This window comes from Haliaeetus leucocephalus, unplaced genomic scaffold (genome assembly GCF_000737465.1).
Source record: "Haliaeetus leucocephalus isolate CR32 unplaced genomic scaffold, Haliaeetus_leucocephalus-4.0 Scaffold702, whole genome shotgun sequence".
Taxonomy (NCBI): Eukaryota; Metazoa; Chordata; class Aves; order Accipitriformes; family Accipitridae; genus Haliaeetus; species Haliaeetus leucocephalus.
This window is the reverse complement of record NW_010973138.1, coordinates 1,409,462-1,434,693: the sequence shown is the minus strand read 5'-3', so window position 1 is coordinate 1,434,693 and position 25,232 is coordinate 1,409,462. Positions and strand designations below refer to the sequence as shown.

General features: G+C 51.2%; 1 protein-coding gene across 1 annotated transcript; it reads right to left on the bottom strand.

Moving 5' to 3' along the window:
• Nucleotides 1–2,134: 2,134 nt before the first annotated feature.
• LOC104839779 (cystathionine beta-synthase-like) lies at nt 2,135–24,638 on the bottom strand. Its single transcript, XM_010580267.1, has 15 exons — nt 24,508–24,638; nt 20,505–20,611; nt 18,032–18,166; nt 16,580–16,659; nt 15,210–15,341; nt 13,853–13,922; nt 12,472–12,563; nt 11,201–11,326; nt 10,073–10,157; nt 8,352–8,457; nt 7,688–7,759; nt 6,310–6,444; nt 5,636–5,744; nt 4,797–4,881; nt 2,135–2,318 (listed from the first exon to the last, which is right to left on the bottom strand). Exons 1-15 carry the CDS (start codon nt 24,636–24,638, stop codon nt 2,221–2,223), a joined length of 1,563 nt encoding a protein of 520 aa, XP_010578569.1. The 3' UTR covers nt 2,135–2,220.
• Nucleotides 24,639–25,232: the final 594 nt, after the last annotated feature.

The window sequence follows — 25,232 nt, the reverse complement described above, 5'->3', positions numbered from 1 at the left end:
GTTCAAACTCACAGCAATGGAACATCTTTGGCATAAACATATGCAATTTCTGAGAAGGCAACCCATTAGCATGGCTTGTGCCCACAGCCTTGGGCACTGGTAGAGCAGAAGGCGAGCTGTCTTAAGCTCTTGTTTGCACACACATGCAGCAGCAGCCTGGAGGTCTCATTCCTGCTGCAAAGCTCTTGGGTGCAACCCAGGCATCCTAAAGCTTCCCTAACCCCTTGGGAGAGTCCTGTCCAGGGTACAGGGTCTTATATCCATGTGCACTTAGAGGGGCTCTCTCTGGGGCAGGGTGGCAGCGGTCCCCAGACACGGGCAGGTCACCCCTTTGGAGGTGCCCATGTCTCTGGAGCAGCCCAAGGAGCTGTCTCAAGCCTGAACTTAAAACTCACGAGCTGCCTTTGGGACAAGAGCCGTCTCATTTGGGTACTCGCATAGGAGGTGTGGGATCTGGGGGTTGGAAGGGAGGGTCCCAAATCCCAATGAAGGGGAGATCCCTGCAAAGAGAGACGTGCCCCTGGCTATCAGGTGGAGGCAAATCTCTGCTCCTTCTCTTGCAGCCAGGTCTGCTGCACTGGAGGACATACTGCAGTTAGGGGCATCAGGAAGGGTCTGGCATGTGCCAGGCTGCGAAGTGATCCAGATTCAGACTCAGTTCTGGGCTTCATGGAGTTAGGGGGAACTTCAGGACTTACTCATGTGAGTTTGGCATACATGCACGGACTAATATCCTTCAGTTTGCAACAGAGTTGCTAAAATAAATACAATACAATGAGGTTGAGCTAATAAGTTTTTACTTTTTCTGGACAAATATGGTTATTACTCAAGCAAAAACTTGCAGAAGATCTGATATAGCTTGTGTCACTCAGGAAACAAAAAGCAGCGGAGACACTCTTCCTAAAAATAAATACTTCAGCATCCTATAATTTAATAAAATTCTCATACAAACTGGATTAGATTGAAAGTATGGACTAGCCACTTCTTAGCAGCAAGCCAAAATCAGAATTGGTTGTTGTCCCCTTGGAGCAGCTCCCGAGACTTATGGAAAGATTGTAAAGCTCTTTGTGTCTTTCGAAAGTAACTCCCCCAAACTGTGTTTCAATGGCACTTCAGTTTAGTCCCACAGCCCTCCTTTCACATTTGCTTTCATTTATGTTTTTTGCAGCCACGGCAAATGGCTCTTCTGACCTTCATTATCAGTTCCTGGAACATAATACTCTGACAGCAAAATTAAGGCCAACCTCTCCTTCCCCTCTACCCCTCGATAACGAGCTCTCAAGATGCATATTCATGAGATGACTGCTACGGGACACAGGGATGAAGCTGTATCCCCTCTCCCACTTACTGTGTCGTGAGAATGAGTCTTTACGCCTGGAAGGGCTTCGGTTCACTGCCCCCTCCCATGGGACCATACTCAAGGCACCCGGTGCCACCCGCTCCCCCAGAGGTGAGGAAGGTGCTTTCCAAAGGCGAGCTGCTGCTGCAGGAGAGATCGTTCCCCACTTGCCCAGCACCTCGTCCCCGTGCCCATCTCAGCCCTCGGCTGTCCCTCCTGCCCAGCTCCCCACCTTTCGCGTACCAGGGTGCCATGTCCCACCCGCTCCCCTCCTCGTGGCTCCTCTAGGGCTCTGCCTCTCCCACTCACCCCCAGGGAAGGGATGAAAAAGCTGCCCCCCCCCCCTTGGCCCCCAAACGGAGCCGGGGGGTGAGAAAGAAGGTCTCTGGGGGGGTCCCTGCAGCCCTCCCTGCGAGGGCTGGAGAGGAGCAGGAGGGTGCCGCTGCCCCCAGCCCTCAAGAGGGCTGGATCTTCTCATGGTAGAGACAGGCTTCAGCCCTGGTGGGACCAGGACAACTCACGGAAACTACAACACCGGCAGTGCGTGTGTAGCTACTGCTAGCAAACACACCAAACCCCACGCCTGCCAAAAACTGGGTGCCCTTCTCATCCCTCCCACTGCGTTACCTCTCCAGCCCTGGGTAGCTCCATGTAAGCAAACATGGCTATTAAACGCAATTTCTTTAGTTATCTTCTCTTTAGTGATATTCTGGGTGGCATTTACTGGACAAATGGTTATTACATTACAATTTTCACCTAGTCATTTTGAGAAACTATCAGCTGGGTTGGACCAGAAAGCACCCTCAGCCGGGTGGTTCAGGCTCAGGGGGAGCAGCTGGCCCTGCCGGAGGAGCGGAGGTGGGTGCAGCCAAACTGCTGTGCTACTTCTTGTCATTTCTGCTGACAAAGGTGAGGAGGTCCATCGCTGTGACCACACCAAACACCATCTGCTTCATGAAGGAACTGCCATTGCCATTGACTGTAAGCACAGAAAATGCCAGTTTAGCGGGGAAAAAAAAAAAAAAAAGAAGAAACTCCCCCCACCACAGCTGTGCAGAGGCTGCTATTTGCTTATGAAGAGAAAACTTCAATAGGGACAGCAGTTGTCTCTGCTCTGGCTCAGCAGAAATGACTGATGCAGCCTCATTTGGGTTACTGGGATAATGTCAGGGAGGTTTTAGCTGCAGGTAATGCACTCCTTACCAGAGCAGGAAACTTAATTTCCCAGTTGTTTTTGCCCAACCTCTGTTCCAGTCCTGCTTCTATCACCACAAAACTTTTCAGGGCAAAGTAATGGGACTCTTTAAGAGCAGAACTTTCTGCTCTGTTCTCATAAGGTCCTACACCACCATTAATAAAACAGCATTGCAACAATTGCTTTAACTATCTGAGAAATGTTTTCTTAAATAAAAATAAAACTAGCCACCAGAGTCCAAACACGAGATAAAATGCAAGCTCCAAAGGTGTGGGAAGAAAGTAATAAATAAGGGAGTCACTGTGATGGTATTAAAACAGCAGCTCTGGAAAAGAAAACGGGTCTTGTTTGAAAACCAGAGCAAGAGGCACTGTGTACAGCTGGCTGATATTTTTTGGTGGGTACCATTTAATTTGCAGATACCATATAATTTATATCAAAATGTGATACAAATAATTTTCATTATTTTATGACAACATAGCTGAGAAAGGAAATTCTGCCTAACATTTTTGGAGAGAGAATTGGAAATGTGCATCAAAGGCAGTTTTGAGTGAGAGACTTTTGTTTGCAACATTTTGTGGAAACATAGCTGGACTTGCAAGCCAGCCTTAGAGCTGATGGGGTTTGGGGGCAGCAGGCCACGGAGATACAAGCAGAGAGGTTTGGATGTTTGCACACGGTGGGTTTTGGAGGCCCCGAGTTCAGCCCTTTGCTGGCAGTTGATACAGTGCACTATTGCATGCTGCTCACTGTAGGAATGCTTTGCATGTTCAATGTGTAAACCCATAAAATCAGTGTAATTACACCCTTCAGCTCCAATTTAGAAGACCTAAACATGGGTCTTCTGACTGCTTTTTCACGTTGCTAACATTTTAAACAAAGCAACTCCCTTGAGATAAGGCCAAATTTGTACTTCTAGAAGTTTTACGGTATAATTATACTGGAAAGATGTGTTAAGTCAGGTTTGCAGAACAGCACCTGCCACCACACCTCTTTGGGTCAGGGGAGCAACAAGGTGTGATCCCTGCTGCCATCAATGTGTCAGCAACCCTTGTGCTGATGTGGTCCACCTGCACGTGACTCTACTGAGCAGGTTTACTTCAGCAGGGAGGGGGTGGCTGCACAGCGAGTTGAGAATAAACCAAAGCTACTGATACGGCTGCTTTACTGGACTAGTCTAATGGTGCTCCCAAATTGGCAGAGCATCCCTGTACCCAGCCATGGTCCAGGTAAGGCTCATACACAGATGCCTCAGGCTGCATGCATCGGTGTGCGTTGTGCCTCCTGACTCCCAACTCATGTGCCCCTGCCACAGGGCTTACTCATGGTCCAACGCATTTGTTTTCAGCTTTCTCGACTTACTTACCCTGGACCTCCAGGGTAGGTGTCTGATAGCACCCAGCATGCAAGGCCCCTTGGGGCACACAGGCATAAGGGCATCTCTTGGCTGCGAATCCAGGGGTGACAAGTGGGAACAGGGGTGTTCAGAGAAGATGGCACAGCCTCTGGGCACGCACAGCAGAAGGTCTTTAAGCAGTGGGATGCAGACTGTGTATTTTGTTCCCTTGCACTTACATGCCTGAATTCCACCTAAGCTTTATCTAATATGCCCAAATGCTCCTTTCGACCTTGCCCTTGGGATACTAAGTCTACAGAGAGCCCTAACTTCCCCCTTGTTTCCTCTGTTGCCCACAGCCAGCAAGGCAGTGATTTGAATTCAGGGTCAAGAGACTAAATGAGTACTTGAGGCCTGAGCCTACAGCTGTGCAGCAAAAGCACTGCACCCCAAACTGCTACCTACAGTCCACCTTGGCTGTCAGAGGGGACCAAATGAAATCCCATAATGAATACCTTCCCATCACCCAAAGTGGGTTTCCATGGGAAACCACGACATGAGGGGCGGGGATGGAGCTGATGGGTGCTTCAGCGTCACCCCTGCGTGGGGGGACAGCACAGCTCCCATGGCCAGGATCTGGGAAGTGCTCCTGCAGGACACACACCCAGTAGTGTGCTGGTCCCAGGCTCCTGTAGTTAAGGCTTCCCCCTCTCCCCTCATCCCTGTGGTGTCAGGAAAAGAAATGGGTGAATAGTTGGCAGTTCCAGGGCTTTGCAGAGCCACGGGCAGGAATCCTTCCTGCAAAGGCTCAGGGGCTGCACATGTGGAGCAGCTGCGCCGATAACTACCAAGCTCAGTTTGAGAATTTCCCTTTCCCCTCTCAAACATTCATGCAAAGCCTGTGCAGTGCTTCTGCAGATACCTACACTGCATTTGCTCGTGTACAACAATAGCAAAATGGTCGTTCTCCAGGATGCAGGAAAGCTTCCCGAGGCTGTCCTCCAGGCCAATCTAAACAGGACAAAAAGAGACATTTTATGTTTCACTTTAAAGGACAGTGGTGTGGAGCCTGACTTGTGCCTCTGACTGTGGCCATGAGTGGGCAGGGTGGCACCCAGCTGGACCAAGATCAGGTGCACCTCACCCAGCGACACTGTTTTGGAGAGACGGGAGGGGATGCAGGCAATCTGCAAACCTGGCTTTGCTGTAGCTGAAATACAGCACTGTCTCTCCTCAGCCCAAAGGGCCTCCATGGGCCAGCATGAGGCGATGGCTCCAGCTGCCCTAAAGCACCATCCGTTTACCTGACTCCATCTCTGGACCATTGATGGCCATCATACCAGGCATCCCTCCCCTGCACACCCACAGGACCTGCCCTGCGTCCCGTCAGAGCACGTGCCTGTTGCCCCAGCCCTGCTGATTCCTCGCAAAGGCTGGGCTCTGATTTCAGAAGGTGCTGATTCCCCAGCTGGATGAAATCCTTTGACAATGTAACATTGGGAGTGGACATTCAAACACGTTGCTCCTGGTGTAAAAGCTCCGGTGTCTGAACCTCACAGGCTCAGCAGCATTTTTGCAGGTGCCTGTCCTTACTCTCACCTCCATGATGTTGCCATCACCCTCCCCACCTCTCTCTACCTTCATCTCTCTGTCTTTTTATTAACCTCTTCTCCCAGCTCCTCTCCCACCTCAGGGTGGTGGTGCACCTCTCGCCCTCTCCCCATCCCCGGACAGCGGTTGACACCAGCCACAGCCTTAGTGGTACCTTTGAGAACTGGTCGTAGATGACCTTCGTAACAGGGTCTGAGAACTGTGCGTTTCCAGCCAGCACTGAGGTGAGGGTGTTGCTGAGGGTCACCATTCCCAAAATAAGCCTGTAAGGGAACAGGGAGTTTTCCAAAAGGTCTGACCTGAGGTAGGGCACGTGTTTTATGTAGGAGCTGAACTGCTCCCCTTGAAGTCAGTGACTAAATTGCTGCTGCCGTCAGTGGGAGGCACCAGGTTTTTCCTCATGTGAGCAGGACAAGAAGATCCTTGTCCTCACCAAGCTGTTGGTTTAACAGTAGTTAAAGTCTGCTGTTGCAGTGCAGGACTTAGCAGCTGGGAGAAGGAAAACTTGTGGGCTCTCCAGTTGCTTATTTGTCTGCATTTCCCACCCAGCCCTCCTCTCTCCTCTGGCCTTCCCTTGCCTGTGCACTGATCCAACCTCTGCTGAGTCTGGTGGGCACTGGATTTGGCTTTGACTTTAACTAGCTCATTTACAGGGAATTTTCTTAATGAATCTTCACAAGGAGGCAGATGATATTTTAAAAATATGCACAACAGAATGCAACGCAAGAGCCCCATCGCTGGATCAGTAAATGGGACTTTCTCTTTAGCTTCATCATAGCTCCTTTTCCTACGTGAATGGGCACCTCCGTAACGAGCAAAAATAGTTACCCCGATTCAGCAACAACAGGAGCTTGGTCATATCCCTTCTCCTGGAGGATCTCAATTGCCTTTTGACAGCTGACCTCTGGGAGGAGAATGAGAGGGGCTGAGAGATTCAGTTTCTGCACCTTGATGTTCCACCACCTGTTGGAAGACAAATGGCAGCACCAAGCTGTTCCTCTCTCCTGCATGGCTGTGGGCCTTGCTCAGGGAAGCGAGGCCAGTAGAGATGAGACCAACCACGCAGAGATATTCTGCCTGCCTGCAAAGCTCGCCCCACTCCTATCCCCAAAGAAATAATGCTACAAGTCCACCATGGCCAGGTCTTGTTGAAGCCAAGATTTCCCTATGCCCGGTGTTCATACAACACCAGAGGCAGGGCTGAGGCCAACAGCTGGCAAGGTGCTGAGCTGTCCTGAATCCAAGGAAGTTACTGAGGGCTTCACCTCAGGCTCATGAGTGGGGAGGCCTACCAGTTTTACTTCTTTGGTTTGTATGTTTGGTCCTCAAAATGCAGCATTTGCAGCTCCTCCAGGAGAGAGCCTGGCACAGATGCTCGTGTGACTTACGAGGGACAAGCTACGCTTGTTTGCTGAGGACCACTCGTCTCAGCCCTTTGTCCTTGCAAAGGCAGGGCAATGCTTGAGGCTGCAAGGGCCAAGAGGAATTCTAACCAGGCACGAGAGGCTTTGGAAATGTATTAAGTTTTTAGGAAATATTTTGCAATAACCTTTGGTTATAGTAACCCAAACGAGCAGGCGACATCAATAATATCTGCTGTCTTTAAAGTGAGACTAGGCGCTTTCTAAACAACTGGCATTTGCCCAGCAACATGTCAACTGGCGTTAAAAGTTTGTCTGTGATTCCCTGCCTTGAGGGGACCCATGGTGTCCAAGAGACGGTTGAGTTGGTCATCTTTTCTGGCTCGGAGCTCTGGAAAGTGAAAATTTACTGTTCCCTGCCTGAAAAGACCTCCAGAGCTGTTTGAAAGGGTGCTTGCTGCAGCAGGGACCCATCTCCCCGCTGGCCTGATGGTCCTTTGAACATCAGCTGTGGAGTAGAGAGAGGAGGTTTTGAGTGGACCTAGGTGTCCACCTCAGCCGGTCTGTTCAGCAGGGTTTAGGTGGCCTGGACAATGACTGCCTCATGGGAGTGGATTGACAACTTTGGTACAGAAACAGCTCCTTTGTAGACTTTGATTGAAGAACTGGGATATCTAACCACTCAAAGGAGAGGAGTTGACATTACGGCCTCCCCAGAGGGATCTGGACTTAACTGCGTTTTTTTCTAAATACTAAAAGCTAATATATTCCTTTGAAGATAATAATTTCCAGACCCAGAAAGCTGATTCCCTTAGCACAGTTTATATTGGCGGAAGTTGTCTTACCAAGGCTTGTGCTCCTGGACGTCATTTAGGAAACCATTTTTTATCATCCACTTATCATTCAAAAATTTGGACCTAGAAATCACCAACAAAGAGCGAGTCTGTGAGCCTTCCAGAAGAAGTCGTGCTTTGTTTCATGCACTAGACCATAGCACTGCCCCAGGGCTCCCATGATTTTTGCAGCTGGCTGCTCTTAGCCCCTTTTAAGGTCAACGGGAGCTACGGGTGCTCAGTAACTCTTAGAAGCATGCCAGCTATTTGCCTTCCTAACTTTAGGCATGCAAGTTCAAAAACTGTAGCTTGACTGATTCCTGCTCCGTGCAGTAAGTCAGTGACAAGAGGAAATAAAACCCAAGTGTCCCAGCACCCAGCCCCTGGTGCTTGCTATGGTAGTATGCTATTTCTCCCTGTTGTTTTGTTGTGTTTTTTTTTTCCTGTGAGCTGCTCGAGGGAAATTCCCAGCTCTGGGCTCACTCCAGTTGCCATGCTGTCAGAGTTATTGGGGTGTCTCTCCAGCAACCCACACCACCTGGGTTCAGCAGTGCTAAGCTCGTGTCACCGAAGGGTCCCATGGCCCCAACCCGGGCCATATCCAGAGAGGGAAGGAGAAGGCTATGGGATCTCCCATCCCAATGCTGGAAAGCAGGTGAGGATGCGAGAAACTCACATGTAGTTCCTGACGGAGTCGGGCAGGATGACGACGCAGCGCTGACCTTCCTTCAGGTCCTTGGCAGCCCGCACGGCGACGGACATGGCACTGCCTGAGCTGCCTCCTGGACAGATACCAAGAAGAGAGAGACAAGCGTTGGGGCTGCCCAGGGTGCAGGGCCACAGTCCCAGTGTGTGGGGCACAGAACTGCCCCAGCTAACGGCGCAGAGGCACCCAGGCAAAGCCGTAGCAGAAGTGGCATCTCGTGTGCCAGGGCAGCTCAGGACACTGGGAGTGGGAGGACAAATGGTCCCACAGCCTTGTAGGTTTTAGGGTCAGGAAGAGGTAGGGACTGAAGGGACGTGTTCATATGGTGGCTCTTGGCAATGGGCTTTTGAGGCAGCATAAGAGTCACCTTATGAACTTCAGGAACCACTTCTTGCGGTGAGTCCGCAGGCAGAACAAAGGCTGAAATACAGGGACATTCATACCACACCTCACCCTTCCTTTGGGTGAGGAGAAGACCATGCCAAATCTAGAGCTTCTGGCTGACATATTTGGCAATCAAAGATTGGCTTTAAATACATTTGAAAGACTGAAAAAACCATAAACATTACATTCATGCTTGGAATACCAGGCCAACGTGATGGGAAGACTTAAACGCTCCCTGTGTCCGTGTGCACGCATGTGGTTTGCTGCACGTAGGAAAAGCAGGTCCCTGCTTTACAGAGGCAATTCTTCCACCAGTAGTTTGAGTACTGGAAGTCAAACACATTCCACTATCTGTGTGCCAATTACACACTGCATTCAAGGCAGCACGTATTTTACAGCAGGTTAATTAGCACTGGGTCACATTTTTCAAACAAATGAGGCAAGGCCCTGAAAAATGCAGTTCAGGGAACATGAAGCTATTCACAAATTATAGTTGAGTTCAGCAAGTGGTTTCTGTTGAAACACAGTGACTCTGTGCCTGCTAGGTTAAATCAACATTTAAGCGTTTCATTACAAATGGCCCAATCTTTTTCAAAACTCCCTGGATGTGAGCGCTCAGGACTTTTATCAGCTGTAACTACAAGCCTACGTATTGTCTGGTCCTGGATGCAAATATATAGCTATCTGCTCAGTGGCAAGGAAGGCTGAAAAAACGCTGATGCTGTGTAGAGGCTCTTAGGGTACAGGCAGGGTTTGTCTGAGGGCACCTGTTCATTTTGGAAAGCTGGTGGGATCACTTACAGCTTGTTGGCACAGGGAGAAATACTCAGTAAGAACATCTTACACTTTCTTTACTTTCAAACTTTCCTGGTCCAAACCTGGCACCTCTAGTGTGGCAACCGTTCAACGACAGAGAGTACAGCCTCGCAGAGTTGTTAGCGGAGCGACAGTTTTAGCCCACCTGTTCTGCCCCGAGTCCCATTAATCCTCTCTTCAGCCCGTGTAACACTACACCACACACAGTTAGGTCTGAAGATCCAGTTCCATGTGCAAAAGTGCTCCGGTAAGAGGAGAGTTATTGCTTCTATAATTATTGTGGCCGATGAGTCAGATCCCAGACCACGGACTCACTGCCACACCTCTGAATTCTACAGTGACCTGCACACCAGCTCGGGGTTCAGCCATTCAGCCCTGTTAACCTAGCAGACACAAAATGCAGAGAACACCTACCCCAAAGCATTTTGGTCCCGAAAGGATAAGGTTCAGAAAGTTTGTTAAGAGAAGCAACTGTTGTCATTGGTGCTTACCGCACAATAATCCTTCCTCTCTGATCAGCCTGCGAGACATGAGGAACGAGTCTCTGTCATTGCATTTATACCACTGATCAACCACCTGAAGAGAAAGCAAGAAGGTTGGGTCTTGGTGGGTTTTTTTCAGGCTGTCCCAACCCTCTGAGGCATGCCATGGTGCTGGTGCCTACAACACCTGGCAACTTTGAGCTGCTTTCCACACTTGTTGAAAGCAAACGCATTTGTCAGGGCATCCTTGGTCTGGAGAGTGTGTCCTCGCTTGCAGGCACCCACTCTAGCCTTTCCAGCCAGCACCCTTTCCTTGGAGAGTTAGGGATGTCTGACAGGTCCAGAGTCAGGGTGCAGAAGAGGGAGTCGTGTTCACGATGTCCCAGGCTAGGCTACACTAATGGTCAAGATTTTGCCAGGGAAAGTCAGATCCAACTACAAAAAGGGTTTTGGGTTATTACAGGTCACAGCTCTAAAGCCATGTGCCGACAGCAGAGATGTAGTTAACACAACATCTGAAAGCAGAGAGAACCTGGGGTCTGAGGCTGTGGGGGACGTTTCTAAGAATGAGGCCAGGGGAACGCACGCAGCTTGAATTAGGGCTTTAAAGCTCTGTGCCTGGTGGCAACTGATGGACTGAGAAGAAACTTGACAAGAAGCGGTACAAGGTTCATGATCTGTTGTCTTACACGGCTTGGATCTTGTCTTCCAGCCCATAAATGGTGCAAGCTTTCTGCTGTGTGAGTGTGGTGCCTATGACAGTGAAGGCTCAGAAAACGCTAGTGTGATGAAGAGCAGCCTCAGCGCTGACCTCTTCTGTGTGATCGTAGTGAGAGAGGCACCCTCTGGACGTTGGTGAGGCTGAGCTGAGGAGGCTGGTACTGTGGCATACTCCTTGTTTGCCCCTGTATTTGCCTTCTCCTTGTAGGTCAGTTTTAATCAGGTTTACTCAGAGAGATGCTTTAGTGCTGGGGTCCCAATCCCCCTCCAGCAGCTTGTTCTGCGCTGGGAAGGTACGCAAGTAGCCTTAGGGCTGGGCCATAGCCGGGTGCCAGAGCCGGCTACATCTGAACTTGGGAGTAGGCTGGATGCAACGCCAAAGAACAGACAGAGGCCTGTCATCACATGGCTACTTACTGATCTGTCAAGGACAGTAGGGATAAAGTCATGCCCAATGCCCTCCACTTCGATCGTTGTGGTGTTCGTCCTGTTCATCTCACTGGGCAGAGCGACGATGGAGCCGTCGGGATCTACACCAATGACCTTTGAGGGAAGGAAGTTTTATTAAACCACAAGGGAGTTCAGAAATAGTCAAATACACAACTCAAAGGAAAAATTACCCACGCCTTATCAGCAAGTTTTCCTTCCCATGATATTCATTAATATGCCTATCCACTGGTGGCATGGAGACCTTCCAGGATAAAAGGGTACTGTTTCCTGCTGGCCTTTTAAATAGATCCTAGGTAGTGTTCAGCTGCTGCAGAAGTGACTGGTGGCTTAAAATGTTATCACTCTCAAGGTGTTTGTCATCACCCCTTTGGCAGAGCCTGCTGCTTCCAGAGCTCAGCCCTTAGGATAGTGAATGAATGCTCCTTAATCTGCTCCAGTGCAAAGCCAGCCAGCTAGCTCAAACCTGTGGAAACCCATAGCTACAGACATCCTTTCTGGATCTAGTCATGCTGGCTGACAGTGGCTCCTCCCTGGTTGCTTATAGCTTTATGTCTGGGCCGAGGTTGCCTCCCTCAGCACACAGCTTGAGAGGGGATGGTGACACTGCTCCACACACAGCTTCAAGCAGTCAGGGAGGTAATCTCATGCCCAGGTCCTCCAGTGCCTGGGTCCTCACCGTCTCAATTTGCCTCTGGTGGATCAGGGATCGCTCACACACTGACCACGCCAGAGAGGCAGTAACTGTCAGGCCTCCAGTCTGCCCTGAAGCACAAGCTCTGCAGAACGAGCATCTATGACTGGTGTCAACCATAAAGCAGGGAGGCTTTTGCAACGACAGATGAGAAGCACTTGCACAGTCTGCACCTTTTGCAGAGCTGCCAGAACAGAACCTTTCCGCAGGCGGGTTAGCCAGGAGCAGTAATGCCGTCAGCTGGGCCAGCCACTTCTGCAGTGGATGTCTGACAGTGTCCTGCCAAGGGCAGGGCACCAGGCAGGGTGGGGATAGCGGTGGGGCTATGCAGCCTTTGACTTCTAAGGCGCTCGGATGGATCTAGGTCAAGGTGAGCGGAACACCACATTGCTTCCAATAAAAGCCAAGCTCACTGTAAAAAACCAAATAGGTGGAGACAACAACTGCTAGCTCACGTGAGCCGTGGGATTAGGCTTGATCAAAAGCACAGACGGAAAAACCCAGGGGGGCCACGGCTCCCAGCAGGCAGCCCTGCCTCCCAGCTTACCTTGCACTCTGGGCACTTCTCCTTCAGCTTCCTGGCGATGCCAGTGATGGTGCCTCCTGTGCCAGACCCAATCACCACCATGTGGACCTTGCCTGCAGGTCAGGGAAGAGAGAGGCTTGCGGGGACTCAGCACGGTCTCCAGCACGGTCTCCCCTCTGTTCAGGACCCTGCGCAGATGCAGAGCCCCTGTCCTGTGTCCCTCGGCTGCTAGAACCCCATGTGCGGAAAGGACAGGCAGAGGTCATGCTAGCGGCCAAAGTGTGGTCCTGTGAAGAAGCTCAGGTGAGCTTGCAGGATCTGGGCACAACTGATCCTGCCTCAGTGCAAAGGGTTGGAGGTGACCTCCAGGTCTCCCACTGGTCTCCACGATTTCTGCATCTTTGGCATCTACTGGCTTAAGGGGGAGGGAGTACCTCAGCCCTTCCAGCCCTTTCAAACCACACCACATCGAAGGAAAGCACGCACGTGAATAGCAGCATGTATCAATAACAGGCGCAACTTTTCAGCTAGCGTTAGCATCCACAGCGGAGAGGTGGCAGAGCTCTGCCCTGGCACCCGTGTTGGTCAGATGTAGTCCCACCAGCATCAGTGAAATTATACTGATTGAGGACTGGTAGGAGCAGAATCAGTCAGGCCTTCAGAGCCTTATGCTGCAACTGCATTGGGAAAAGGGGACTTGTAAGTCACTGCTGGCAGCGAGCAGGAGCAAAGCTAAACATTGCAGTGGAGGGAAGGCTGGGACTCTCTTGTTCCTGTTGCTACCCAACTGCTTTACTGTTATGATAACTGCTCTCCAGTTAAAACCCTTGAGTCCTGTTTACATTTTGCAGCGCTCCCAGTACTGGCAATAAATTTCACTTCTATCTGCACAGACATGGACTGGGATAGTCCTTTATCCTCCCCCAGCTGTCACATCAAATGTCATTAGGCTGTGAAGTTTCAGTCTGTTTTGATTTGCAAATGAGTGTGCTGGATCAGACGCGGCCTGCCATGCCCTGATGGATTTATATTCCCCAGTGACGCCTCTTGGGCAATTTTGCTTTCCCGGCTGACAGGTCGCAGAGACGTTGTAGCCACCAAGAGACGGGTTCTTCCTCCTCCGGTACAGCCTGAATTTGTTAAGCCTCTGGTCTCCTCCCTCAGGCTTTTGAAATGGGAGGCCATGGCAGGGAAGCCCTGCAGGCTCAGGTGTATCTGGAGTGGATCATGAGAAGTCGCTACACTCTGCGTGTCAGTATTATCAAGGGTGTCTTCACTTACAGAGGCCCTTCTGGCCCTTTCTAGACATGTAGGTCAATAAATGATGTAAAATAAACCTCTCGGAGAGGGCTATAGCCCTCTGCACACTCTCGGCACGTAGAAACAACAGCGCAGACGGTACCTTCACACTGCTCCAGGATCTCCTCAGCTGTGGTGTCGTAATGAGCCAGGGGGTTGCTTGGATTTCGGTACTGTTTATTTCGACAGAGAACAGCATGAGTTAGTGTGTGAAGTGTCGGTCAAATACCAAACTAGCAGTAGCTCCTGACAAGCTTTACCCAAAGCATGCAACTGCCCCCTCCTCTCCCAGTGAGGGGTGGACTGCAACCCGGCCAGGCCAGGTCACAGGTATTCCTCCTGGTTGTCACTTTGGGACAGAATTCCAAGGACACTTGGGATTTGTCCACACTGGAAGATTAAACGTGCCCACAAACACTCACTCTCTGGCACTTGGTCCCCTTTCGGTGCGGGGACGGTGCGGCTGTCCCATATGCTGCATTGCCAGGTTTTGTGGGGTCTGCTGGTTTTGTTAAAGCCCTAGCTGCCAGAGGGAGACTATTGCCTCTGTATTTTAGCTATTGCTTAGATAGAAGCATTTTAACCTTTTCTGTTGCCTCTGAAAAGTTGAAAACACAGCCCCGCAATGCTCCTAAAAAGCTCAGAAAACAAACCAAACCAAACCTCCTCAAAAGCCATATTAGAAAACTTTTCAAGTATCATATATATATATGTTATATAGATATAATTTTGAGAGCTGCTTTGTCATTTAGGGGCATTTGTGGTTGGCAGTGCAGCATGTTAGGTGGCTGGGAACTCTGGGCCAGAGTAGTTGTCCTACCTGTCCAGAGGGGTTTACCACGGGGGGTACACAGGTACAGCACTGAAATGTGTGCAGCCCCACGTTCACACCTGTAGGCCAGGCTGCTTCTGAAAAGTGTATTCAGACATTGAGCTCCCTTTTTCTTAAAAGGAAGGAGCTTCCCTGACTTTTCTGCACTACAGGGGCTCCCTGCTCGCTATAGGGATGTCTTTCTGCAGTGGGGTCAGACCGAAGGGAGAAGTGCCCTCCTGTACAAGACCCAGTGCTGCAGGAACTGCTGGCATGAATCATCGGTGTTTGCCCTTTACAGCATGAGGCATATTTTTGAGGCAGAGCAGAGGCTGCTAGCCAGGCATAAAAAGTAATTTTATTTTAGGTCAGAGTTAAATCTGAAGCAATTCGAGGAGTCTTTGAATTGTGCAACAAAACCCAGCCTCGCCCACATCCAGGCTTTGGCAGAAGTATTACAGGTTTGGAAGTGTCCCTTATTTTGTTTCTGCCACCCCGTGCTTTAGAGAGGAGAGATTAAGTTTCAAACGCCATAAAATGCTGATGAAATCTGCCTCCGTTGCCAGTCTGAATGAAGCCCCCAAACACAGGCACACTTGGAGCACTTGCTATAAACTGGAAAGAGAGTCAGTGGAGGAAAGGCATTTACCTGGTCCAGGATGTGAGAGTTTGGGATTTCACTTTTCAGCTTCCACGCAACACGAATGTTAGACTCTGGGGCATCAAAACAGGTGCACGGGGTCCTCACGATTTCAACACCCAGCGCCTTCAGAATATCGACCTTTGGGAGGCAAGAGAGTAGATGTAACGCAACTGATCCCATGTAGCGATGGTAATCCGAACCTGCGGGCTCATGGCAGTGTCAGATGCCAGAGGAGCTTTGCATGCGGGAGACATTTAGCATTTGGAGATACAATGTCCGATTCTCAGTTTTACTATCTCTGACATCCTCCTGGCACCCGGGGCCTCCTGCCTGAAGCTGGCACACAGATTCTAACCTGGCCTCATGCCCTGTCCTACTCGGAGGGCAAGCTGGGGACACGGCGGAGGTAGGTAACACTGCGTTGCTCCTTCGTGCTTGGGGAAAGGGGCAGAGAGAACCGGGGCAGGGAGCAGGTCTCCTGCGTGCTGTGGTCTGAGTTCCCACATGCAAGGAGGAGGTCTTAAAGCTGTCTTTGCCCCAAGTCTCTTCTCTCCCCTCTCCAAGCACAGGGAAGGAGCAACTACAAATGAGCCTTAAGGTATTAATCCACTGGGAGATGCAGTTGTTGGGGGGAGAGGGGGTCAAAAGAGAAGGGTGGGTGAGTGTTGGGGTGGCTGGAGATGAAGCCCATGGCAGCTGGAGGTGGCATTTGATCCCGACTGAGCTTAAGTGAGATTTAGGTTGAAATGAGAGTGGTGCTTTGGAGAAGGGCTCCGTTCTGAGCCAAGTCAGGGTCCAGGTCTGGCTTCACTGGCATGACTTCAGCTGAGCAGTTTGTGAGACTTTTGGCTCCCCAGGGCAGAGATTTCTGCCATCTCCGGGACAGCAGTTTTACCTGATCATCAGCTCTTGTGCAAGTGACTTGACTTCCACCATCTCAAGAAAGCAGCTCAGACAACCGTAAGTGTCTCCAGGTTAAAGAAAACCGTAGAGACACAGGGAGACCAAGTCACACATCAGGTGTCAGAGGGGAATTTAGCAGGACAGGCACCTGCCTGCCTCTCCTCCACTCCGTCCGGCCCTTGTCCTCACTGACAGCAGATCCTGCTCCATTTCTCTGCAGCCATGCACTGTGTTTGCTAACATGTGACCCCAGCTGCACCGCTGACACTGGATAATCAGCCAGGCCATCACAGTGTGCTTTTTTTTCATCAAGAGGACATCTTCTGAATAACTACAGAGCTATGTCAGTGTGCGCGGCAAGGCTCGTTACCCTTTAAAGGAGAGGGCACTCCATCTCTAGAAAGGGAGAGGCAGAGAGAGACAGGGAAGGAGATGTTCCCCGGCTGCGGGGCAATACCGTACAGAGCTCTGACCTTCTCCATGCTCATTTTCTCCGGCAAGACAATGATGCAGCGGTAACCTTTCACTGCAGCTACCAGTGCCAGCCCGATTCCTAGGTGGTGGGGAGGAAAGGGAATTGGTTGACAACAGCGTTTGGCAAGGCCAACTGACATGCGTTGCTTCCTACAGTCCTCTCTCCCACCGGTGAACGTAACCTAGAAATGTTCACCGACGAGCTACAGGTGAGGGCATCCTCCACGAGCCTCTCGTGATGAGCCGGGAGTGCCAGGGAACGTGGGAGGATGCGGTAACAGGGGAGCCGAGCTGCAGTATCCCTCTTGTTCGCAGGAATCTATTAGTGTTCCTCTTCCTCTGTTTTCCAAAACACGGGAGAGAGGTGATTTTGCTTCAGGAGTGCCTTCCCCTCCCCCTCAAGTGATGTCAGTGGAGGGGGACGGGACGGGACACCCACGAAGTTGCACGAGTCACCCAGTGACGAGCAGGCAAAGGAGACGTCTGCTCCAATTTCACTGGGGGTGATGGATGGAGCCAGCTGCTCCCCAGCTAGAGGAGGAAGGTGAGGCTGGAGCAGTGTGTCCCTGCGAGAGGCTGTAGGGAGGATGGTAGTGCCCCGGGTGGGCTGACAGCCAGCACGAGCCACCTGGGGAACAGCCCCTTGGGGACACACAGGTCCCCTCACCCCCGTGTCTGAGGGGTGGCCAGGAAAAGGGGGGGGGGGCTGGCTCTGAGGTGCCTGCAGCAATGAGCCAGTAAGGAGCAAAATTCCTGGAGCTGAGCCCCACTCTGCGTGGGGAGTGCCCTGAGGGATATGGCCTCAACTCCGTCCAGAGCACCCCAACAGCCTCTCTTGTGCCTTTTTGCAGGAAAGCACGCTATGCACATACAGGTGTGTCCCTGCCGTGGTGGGGATGCTGGTGCAGGGAGCAGTAAAGGGACATGGAAACTTGTGCTGATGGTCCTGTGCAGGCTGCAAAATAGCAGGGGGGCTCCTCTGTTGTCCCCTCTCATCTTGTACCCCACCACAATCTAGTGCCTGAGCAGGATGACAGTGACAAGAAAAAACCCCAGATGATTTATTTTCCAGCCCGTCAGGGAAACCCCCTCTGGGAACCTCTTAATATTCAAGAGCTTCCCAGCCTGAAAACACGTGGGATTGCCCCAGCTCCTCCAGCTCCTGAGGCTGTTCGCCTTGCCACAAGGCAACCTGCCATGCACGCCCGTGCAGGCGTGGGACCCTCACAGGCCCCCCGGAATTGCAGCAACGAGGCACCTCAACACCCCAGGATGCCCACGGCCACCAGGAGGGGAGCCAAGGGGAGGACAGAACCAGGGCTGTGGGGCCCAAAGCTGACCTTGTAACTGCAAGCGCAAGAGCTCCTCGAATCCCTGCCCCCTCCTGCAGCTCCTCAGAAATGCCACCCTGCCCAGTACCCACGCGGGGGGAGCATCCCTGCCCTTCCCACCTGTGTTTCCTGAAGTGGGTTCAATCAGTGTGTCTCCTGGTTTTATAACCCCAGCTCTCTCTGCGTCTTCCACCATCCTCAGGCTGATGCGGTCCTTCACGCTTCCCCCCGCGTTGAAGTACTCACATTTTGCCACTGGAAATGAAAGGGGAGGCTCTGTCAGGGACAAGCTACAGCTGGGAGCACCAGCTCCTTGCTCCCCCAGCCCTCTTTGCAGTCATTTGAGGACACCCATTCCTCTGCTGCAGGATGGTCCTTTGCTCAGGGGACCACATCCACCACCTGCTTACAGGGTGCCACAGCTTGTCATGGGATTTCCCATCAGCATACCTGCCCATAGTCCATCTTTCCCCCACGTTTCATCTACCTGCAGCACCCTGAAGGCAGCGGGCAGGCCTGGTTAGTCCAGGATGGGTTTAAAATCAACTGGATGTACAGTGATTGCTAGGTGGAAGGTCCAACCCTGGTACAATACACCTTGCTGCCCTGCCTTGAGGACTCCTTTCCGAGCAAGGCACTGACAGGGTTAACAATGAGATGTCACGGTCTTCCCTGGGGCATGGCAGTTATTAACAGGTATCTAAAAAGGGTCCCTTCTGTAGGGTTGCTCTGTAGTTCTGAATGGGGTGCCATAAAGAAAAACAAACAATAAAAAAGCACTTTCAAGTCAGCCAAAATTATAATTTCTTCACTGAGCTACCAAAAAACCAAGTAATGGAGACTTCCCAAGGCATGCTCAAACTGCAAGGCACACCTCAGTTCCTAATCAGGTCCTCCACACCACCAACGCTCGGGGCAGGACTCTTCTTACTGAGGTTTTGATGAACATCTACATCTGAACTGATGGTACTGAGCTCTGTTTTATGGACAACAGGGAGAAATAGGTACTTTCGGGGTGTCATTCACTTCATCTTAGCAGAGACAGCTGCTTGAGGCTGAGAAATCAACCTGATACTTGAGCAGCCGGAACGGGGGAAAAAAATCTTGCGCTCATCATTACATTTTATAATGCAAAGTGCCGAAAATTCAGCTACACATACAACCCTGGAGGCACAGAGGTTATGAGGTAATCACATCCAACCGTAACTGCTTCCTCGCCGCAGCAGTGCTGCCAGCATTCCTACATTTGCTCGGTAAGAGGCTCCGTGCTGACCTGCAGCTCAGAGAGGACCATGTAGCTGCTCTGCCTGTCCTGCTCCCCTTCCCCTCCTGCACCAGGGGAGGGAGACACCATCCCAGCAAATTGGGTCTCCCCAGCTTCCCCGCTGCTGGTTGCACCAAATCCTAAGGCGCCTGCCCCAGCGAGACATCCTCCAAGGGACAGACTGCTTCAGAGGTGGACCAGAGACTGCGGACCTGTCCTCCTGCCTCCACCACCTCTGTTCCACGGATCCCCACCGTCCCCCGAGGTCTCATTCTGGGAAGAGAGAGGCGGTGCAACGTAGAGGTTGCAGGGTGAGCGTTCAAGTCGTTCTTTCTTACCCAGCTATGTGACACTCCTGACTCTTACTGCCTCTGAGACATCTGTCCTTCCACCCAATTTGGCTGAAATTAATTAATAGGGTTAAAAGTTATAGGAAAGGAGACTGAAAACTCCATATGCACAGAGATATCCTAATCTTATCATCCTTATGTCCGTAGGAGACCAGGCTAAAAGTAATCCTTACATGAGATAGCATCAGCCCTACGCTGACATCCCCTCAGGGGGGAGGACTTGGGTCCTGCTGGAAAACCTGACCCTGCAGCCAGCGCCTCGGTCTGGCTTTTAGCACCAGGGCCTGGCATGCGTGTCGCTGACAAACCCAGCTGTCTGCAGCCCCTGCTGCTCTGCCCGGGGCTACGTTTTGGGAAGGTCCCCAAAAGAAACTATCGCTGCCCCTGGGGCAGTGATGCAGAGCGCCTGGCCCAGCTCCAGCTGAGCTGGCGGAGGTGATGCCATGGCAGAGCAGAGTCCTCCCTGCGTGGGAGCTCTGCCTGGCGGCCAGGGGCTGCGCTGGTTCTTGTCCCCTGCAGCCCAAGCTGCTCCCTCTGCCCGGGCAGGCTGCGGGAAATGTGCCACCATGCCCTTCGCCCCGTCCCAGCCACCACGTTTCGGGAAGGCTCGGCCGGTCTCTCCTGCACACGCCACGTGGTACCCTGGGTGCTGCAGCATCCCTGCCCGTTGCCGTGATGCCATCCACCCATCTCCAAATTCAGCCCAGCTCTGGTCTGAGCTTATGCCGCAGTTATTTGGGAAGAGAGATGCCTCCACCACCATTCCCCCTCCTGCTCACTGCAGCTTGGAACCATCCCGTTTGGTCTGACAAATGGCTGTGGTGTAACCTAATAAGCGGGAGTACCCAACACGTTGCCACATCTGGCCCTCCCCATCTGTGCTTGCTCTCCACAGAGCCTCTTCTGAAGCCCCCCTGCAGCACCGCCCCTCACCCTCACCTCGTGGCATGGAAAAACCTGGTGGAAAGGGGACACTCACAGAGCTCACACTTGAGCCCATAGGACTTCCCAATCTTGTTGACTCGGACCATTGGGGTGCAGCCAATTTTCTTCAGGATGTTGGGCAAGATCTTTGTTTCTTCTGGCCTGAAATAATGCAGGGAAAAAAAAAAGAAATACGTCACATCAAAGCAACTGTTATGCAACAAGAATCAAGATAAAATCTAAGGGAGGTTTCAGCAACTTTAGAAAGGCTGCCAAGGGACACCCCAACCCCAAGAGTAAAGGTCCCCATCGACAATTAATGGCAGCAGGAACTAGTTATGGTTTTCCATCACTCTTACAATGAGTTATTAGCTCTTTTGCATAAAAAATAAGGTAATTAATTTTCAGGGCTGTTCTGAAATGTCTCGTTCTGCAAGGCCCTAGGCCAGGCCTGTAACTAAGTGAAATGAGAAGAGCTCACAAGCCTTGGGATTCTATGTAGTGGGTGAGAAAGCCAGAAAGCCGTGCACAATACAAGGCTCCTCCTCTTTCCTCCGTCCTACCCAGCACCACCTCTGCTTTTTGCATTATCAGCTGTCTCTGGGCCAACTCCTTCTTGCGTGGCCAGGACTCCCAGACGTGCAAGGATGGCTCCAAGCCATCAGAAAGGCCCAAGCCACAGAGGACTCTGGAGGGTTTTTGCAAATAATTAAACTGAGCTCTTTGATCAACGCAATCCAGCCTCCCAGTTTCGCTAGTCTTTGTCAGACTCCAGCCGAAGCCAAGAACCACGTCACAGCAATTGCAACCAGAATGGAAAAGACTTGTTTGCCCGACATGCAACTGAACGCATCTTGCCACGCAGCCAGGGAACTCGTGTCCTTGATCTTTTTAAAGGACAGAGGGAAAAGAGTGATGAGGGCTGTGTTTATTGGGGCCACAAACACATTGCCCCTGGTTGATAGCCAGCACGTCTCTCTCTGAGTGGGGTGAAAAAGCCCCACTCCCTCACTGCTCAGCTCTCCTTTGCACAGCTCTCCCCTACTATCATCCTTTGAACCTTGAACCCAAGTTATCCTTGTCTGCTATCGCAGCTAGGCAGATGGCTGTCTGCTGACAGAAAGTCCATATGTTGCAGGGATGACATGCTGATTTAGTTAAAGACACACACACCTCCCTCCAGGTTTTGCAAGCGTGATATAAACACTTCTTGCTTTGCAAGAGTACAGGGGTAGTGGTTTAGTGCAGGTCTTTACTACCAAAAGGAGCCAGCCTCCTTACATCTCAAGCCCAGAAGTGATGGAGTATTACACGCGTGCTGTTACCTCTCCCTCCATGGAAAGTGTTACTGTGCACATTGCAATCTCTATTGAGTGCTGGTAAATGTGAGGCATTAACTCAATAAATGAGCTTCCTCCACAGCTGCAGTCATTTTCCATCTGCTCTAAAAGCCACCAAAACGCTCAGTGGGGCTGAGCCATGGCACGAAGAGACTTCAGCTCCTTCGGGCAGCATTTAACTAGAGCCTGGTTTTCCAGAGAGCGACCTGCATATTACAGTACACATCTAGATTGCAGGACATCAGCTCGAGAGAAGAAAGATAGGCCATTTATTTACCTTCAGCTAGTAACTGTAATTGTGGAAAACGAGATGCTACCGTGCCCTTCGAACCGCAGCGAGGCATGATGTGGTGTGGTGAGGTGCTGTGCAGCCCTGGGGTCTGCAGTGGTGGAGCCTGGCGAGGGGACAGGGAAGGGGAAGGCAACCTGTGCCACCTTGTGTGCTGGGATGAGCCTTACTGGGGGGGCAAAGGTGGGAACCAGAAACCAGACTGCTCTTTTGCACTGCTACCAGCTACCCTCCCCTAAAAAGACTAGCTTTTCTCTCACTCTGGGGCAAATTTTCTGCAGTTCCTATCGAATTCCTTTCCTAATCACTACCATATTTTACTATAAGAATAATAGCCGCATGGTCAGCTCCCTCCCCCAGCTGCATGAGCTCTGCGCCTGTGTGCTTGAAGGCAGCAGGTCTATGGGGATACAAGGATCTGTGGCAAATGCCTTTGGTGCTCCTAAAAGATGTGGTGGGGACACTCTAGTCCTGCAGCTGCTGGTATCAGTTCAGGATCGCAGCAGACAAGGACGGTTTTTCTCCAAGATTTCTGCTTTTGCTCATGGCATGTTATTCTATAAGGTGTCCAGGGGAAAAACAGTCCTGGCAAACCGAGTGATTCTTGCTGAGGGTATAGCAGGCCAGAATTGGCTCAAGGGATATCAGAACCAGTCTACCTCCGTATCTTTGGGAAAACTTAAATAATTAATATTCTTAATTAAAATAACATCTTGCCTTCTCCCTCCCCCGCCATTCTCTGCTTCTATCCCCCAAACTCAATCAGGTTTCACACAGGAATCTCAGAAAGTCCAGAGGTTTTTGCTACCTTGGCCGCCATCTGTGGTTTACCCAGAGCAGAGCAAACCAACCAACCCCCTCCATGCACTTCTGCAAAGTCAAAGAAATGATGTGATGTGTCCCAGTGTATTTTCTTCACTGCTATATGGTGGGTTATGTTTCAGTCCCTGCCCCAGAGATGCTGCAGCCAGACCCCATCCCCAGGTTGCTGCCCAATTCCCTGGGGCTGGGGCTGCCCCGGTGCCCCCCCAGGCTGCCCACCTCCTGGCTGGGGGGTGGGATGGGCACTGGTCCCCACCTTGCTGCCCTGTGGCACCCAGATGCTAAATTGCTAGGACCCAAAAATGTTACCCTGCTCAGCATAACTGAGAAAAACCAAAACAAAACAGCTTGACTGAAAAGAGCTGATCCTATCCTCAGGTGCTAGCTGCAGGGATTGCACCGGGTGAGTGCCTGGATGCGCGTTTGCTGGACCAGCTCTGGGGCTGTGGACCCCGCTCCTCCCTCCTTCATCTGCCAGACCCAGAGGCTGTCCTGGGCTTCACACATGCCGGTGGCTCTGCTCTGGCCGTGTCCTGCCTGGCAGGCGGTATGAAGCTCCCCCAGCCGGCTCCCAGCTGGCAGGCGTCCATGCGGAGCAGTGCCGCACCTCCCATGGGCTCCGGTTCCTCACATGATGGAGCTGAATTCATGTTTTACATCTTTGGCACAGCAGGGACGTGTCCACAGTTCCCCTGACATTTATGGGACAGCCTTATCTTTAATAGCTCGGCTGGGTCTGGTTTGCTGGGCCATTAAAGCACCTCTCTTCAAGTCTAGTCTGGGCGCTTTGGCAGGCTTACCTCACCCTGGGAGGTCACCCACTGCTGTGAGGACGAGAACCGCTCATAGCAATCACTTTGCTTTGCACTGTGCTCTTGGGTTGCTTACCCAGAGTAGGCAACCTCTGCGTGGGCCATTTTCTACTTATTTAAAAGCCCGGGCCTTGGTAATCCATTTTCGTGAAGGTGTCCTAGCCATCGGTAAAGACATTGCTAGTACATTGAAATCTTCCTACACACAGCTTCAGACTGTTTGAATGAACAAGGGCAGCCAAACTGCAGCCCTTTTACTGATTACTATATGGCCGTTACTGACTGTGCTGTACAATGGGATGGGTGCAAGAGCTTTGGGGTATATGCATGCATTACGCTACAGCCAGGAGAGCCATTCCTGCGCCTCCTCGAGTCCCTAGCAGTCGGGAGTGCCTTCACTTCTGCTGTGCAACACCAGACCTCACGGAGTTCACTCTGCAGAAGCGTACAAGTCCCTGGTTGAAATCTACCTTTGAAATATGTTCATCTTCAGTCTTCTAAAATAAGAGGCAACAAACTAGCGGATGTTTTCAGACATGTGCTGGAAAACACAGAGCTGAGCCCTGAGCCAGCCACATCTTTCCGCAAGATTAAAGGGAGTGAGAAAGTTCTTCCTGGAGAGGAGATACCAGGTGGGGTTTGCTTTCTGGAAAATAAACCATCATTAACGTAACATATTGTCAAACTACTGACTTCTGGTCATGACCATCCTGGTGTAACAATAATACTTCTTCTTCAGAAAAAGACACTGAGCTGTCTGCACTCTGAAATAACCAGCATGAAGGAATTACTTACAAGGGCATGCAGGAGTGTGGAGACTTGGTGGCAGGTGTTGCAGCTGTCCATGTGCACTTACTGGGCAAGTTGGGAAGAATCCACGTGCTGTCGGCTTTGCTTTCCTGACTCCCCATGCAACTGCTGTTCATGAGCAGGCATGTCTTGGTCAGCTCCTGTGTTGTGGAAATAGAGACCCACAGTCACCTGGGAGGAAAAGCGGGCAGGCAGGCACCTGAGCAAGAGTTGTCAAAGGCAAGAAATTACATTTGGGTGTGAAGACAGGGTGGCCAGCCTGCATGGGGCATCCCTACCAGCATTTCAAAAACCCAATTCTAACAGATGCATAAAATTGCTCTTTTGGAGTGGTATACTAGACCACGTACATGGTAAACCATCATCTGGCCACCATCTCTAGTAAATCTTCCCCTGCTCTAACATACATTGAAGCATCCCCTCCACTAGAAAATTTAGTGCTCTGTATTTAATTATTTGCTCAAAAGCACTATTTTTCACCCTAGCAGTGAAGAAACTGCAGATAAGTCTACCCAGCAATAATTTGAGAATACTTGTACAGTGGTAGCGGGCCTCAAAGGGCCAGAGGACCCCCCTGCTCTGGCACCTGAGTTTATTAAAAGTGAAAAAAGAGAATCGATAGAAACAAAACATCAGGAAAGGGCAGCAAAGGGGTACAGAGCAAGTTCCACAGTAAAACAACTTAAATAGAGGAGGAATCATCAGACTGG

Bases quoted from the DNA above. Each gene is read 5' to 3' on its own strand.
- LOC104839779 (XM_010580267.1), bottom strand. From the start codon at position 24,638: ATGAACAGCAGTTGCATGGGGAGTCAGGAAAGCAAAGCCGACAGCACG. The intron at 16,660-18,031 runs GTGGGAAGGGCA...CCCACCACCTAG, and splicing joins ACCCACTTCAGGAAACACAG to GAATCGGGCTGGCACTGGTA. The intron at 15,342-16,579 runs GTCAGAGCTCTG...TGCCTCCCAAAG, and splicing joins AGAAAATGAGCATGGAGAAG to GTCGATATTCTGAAGGCGCT.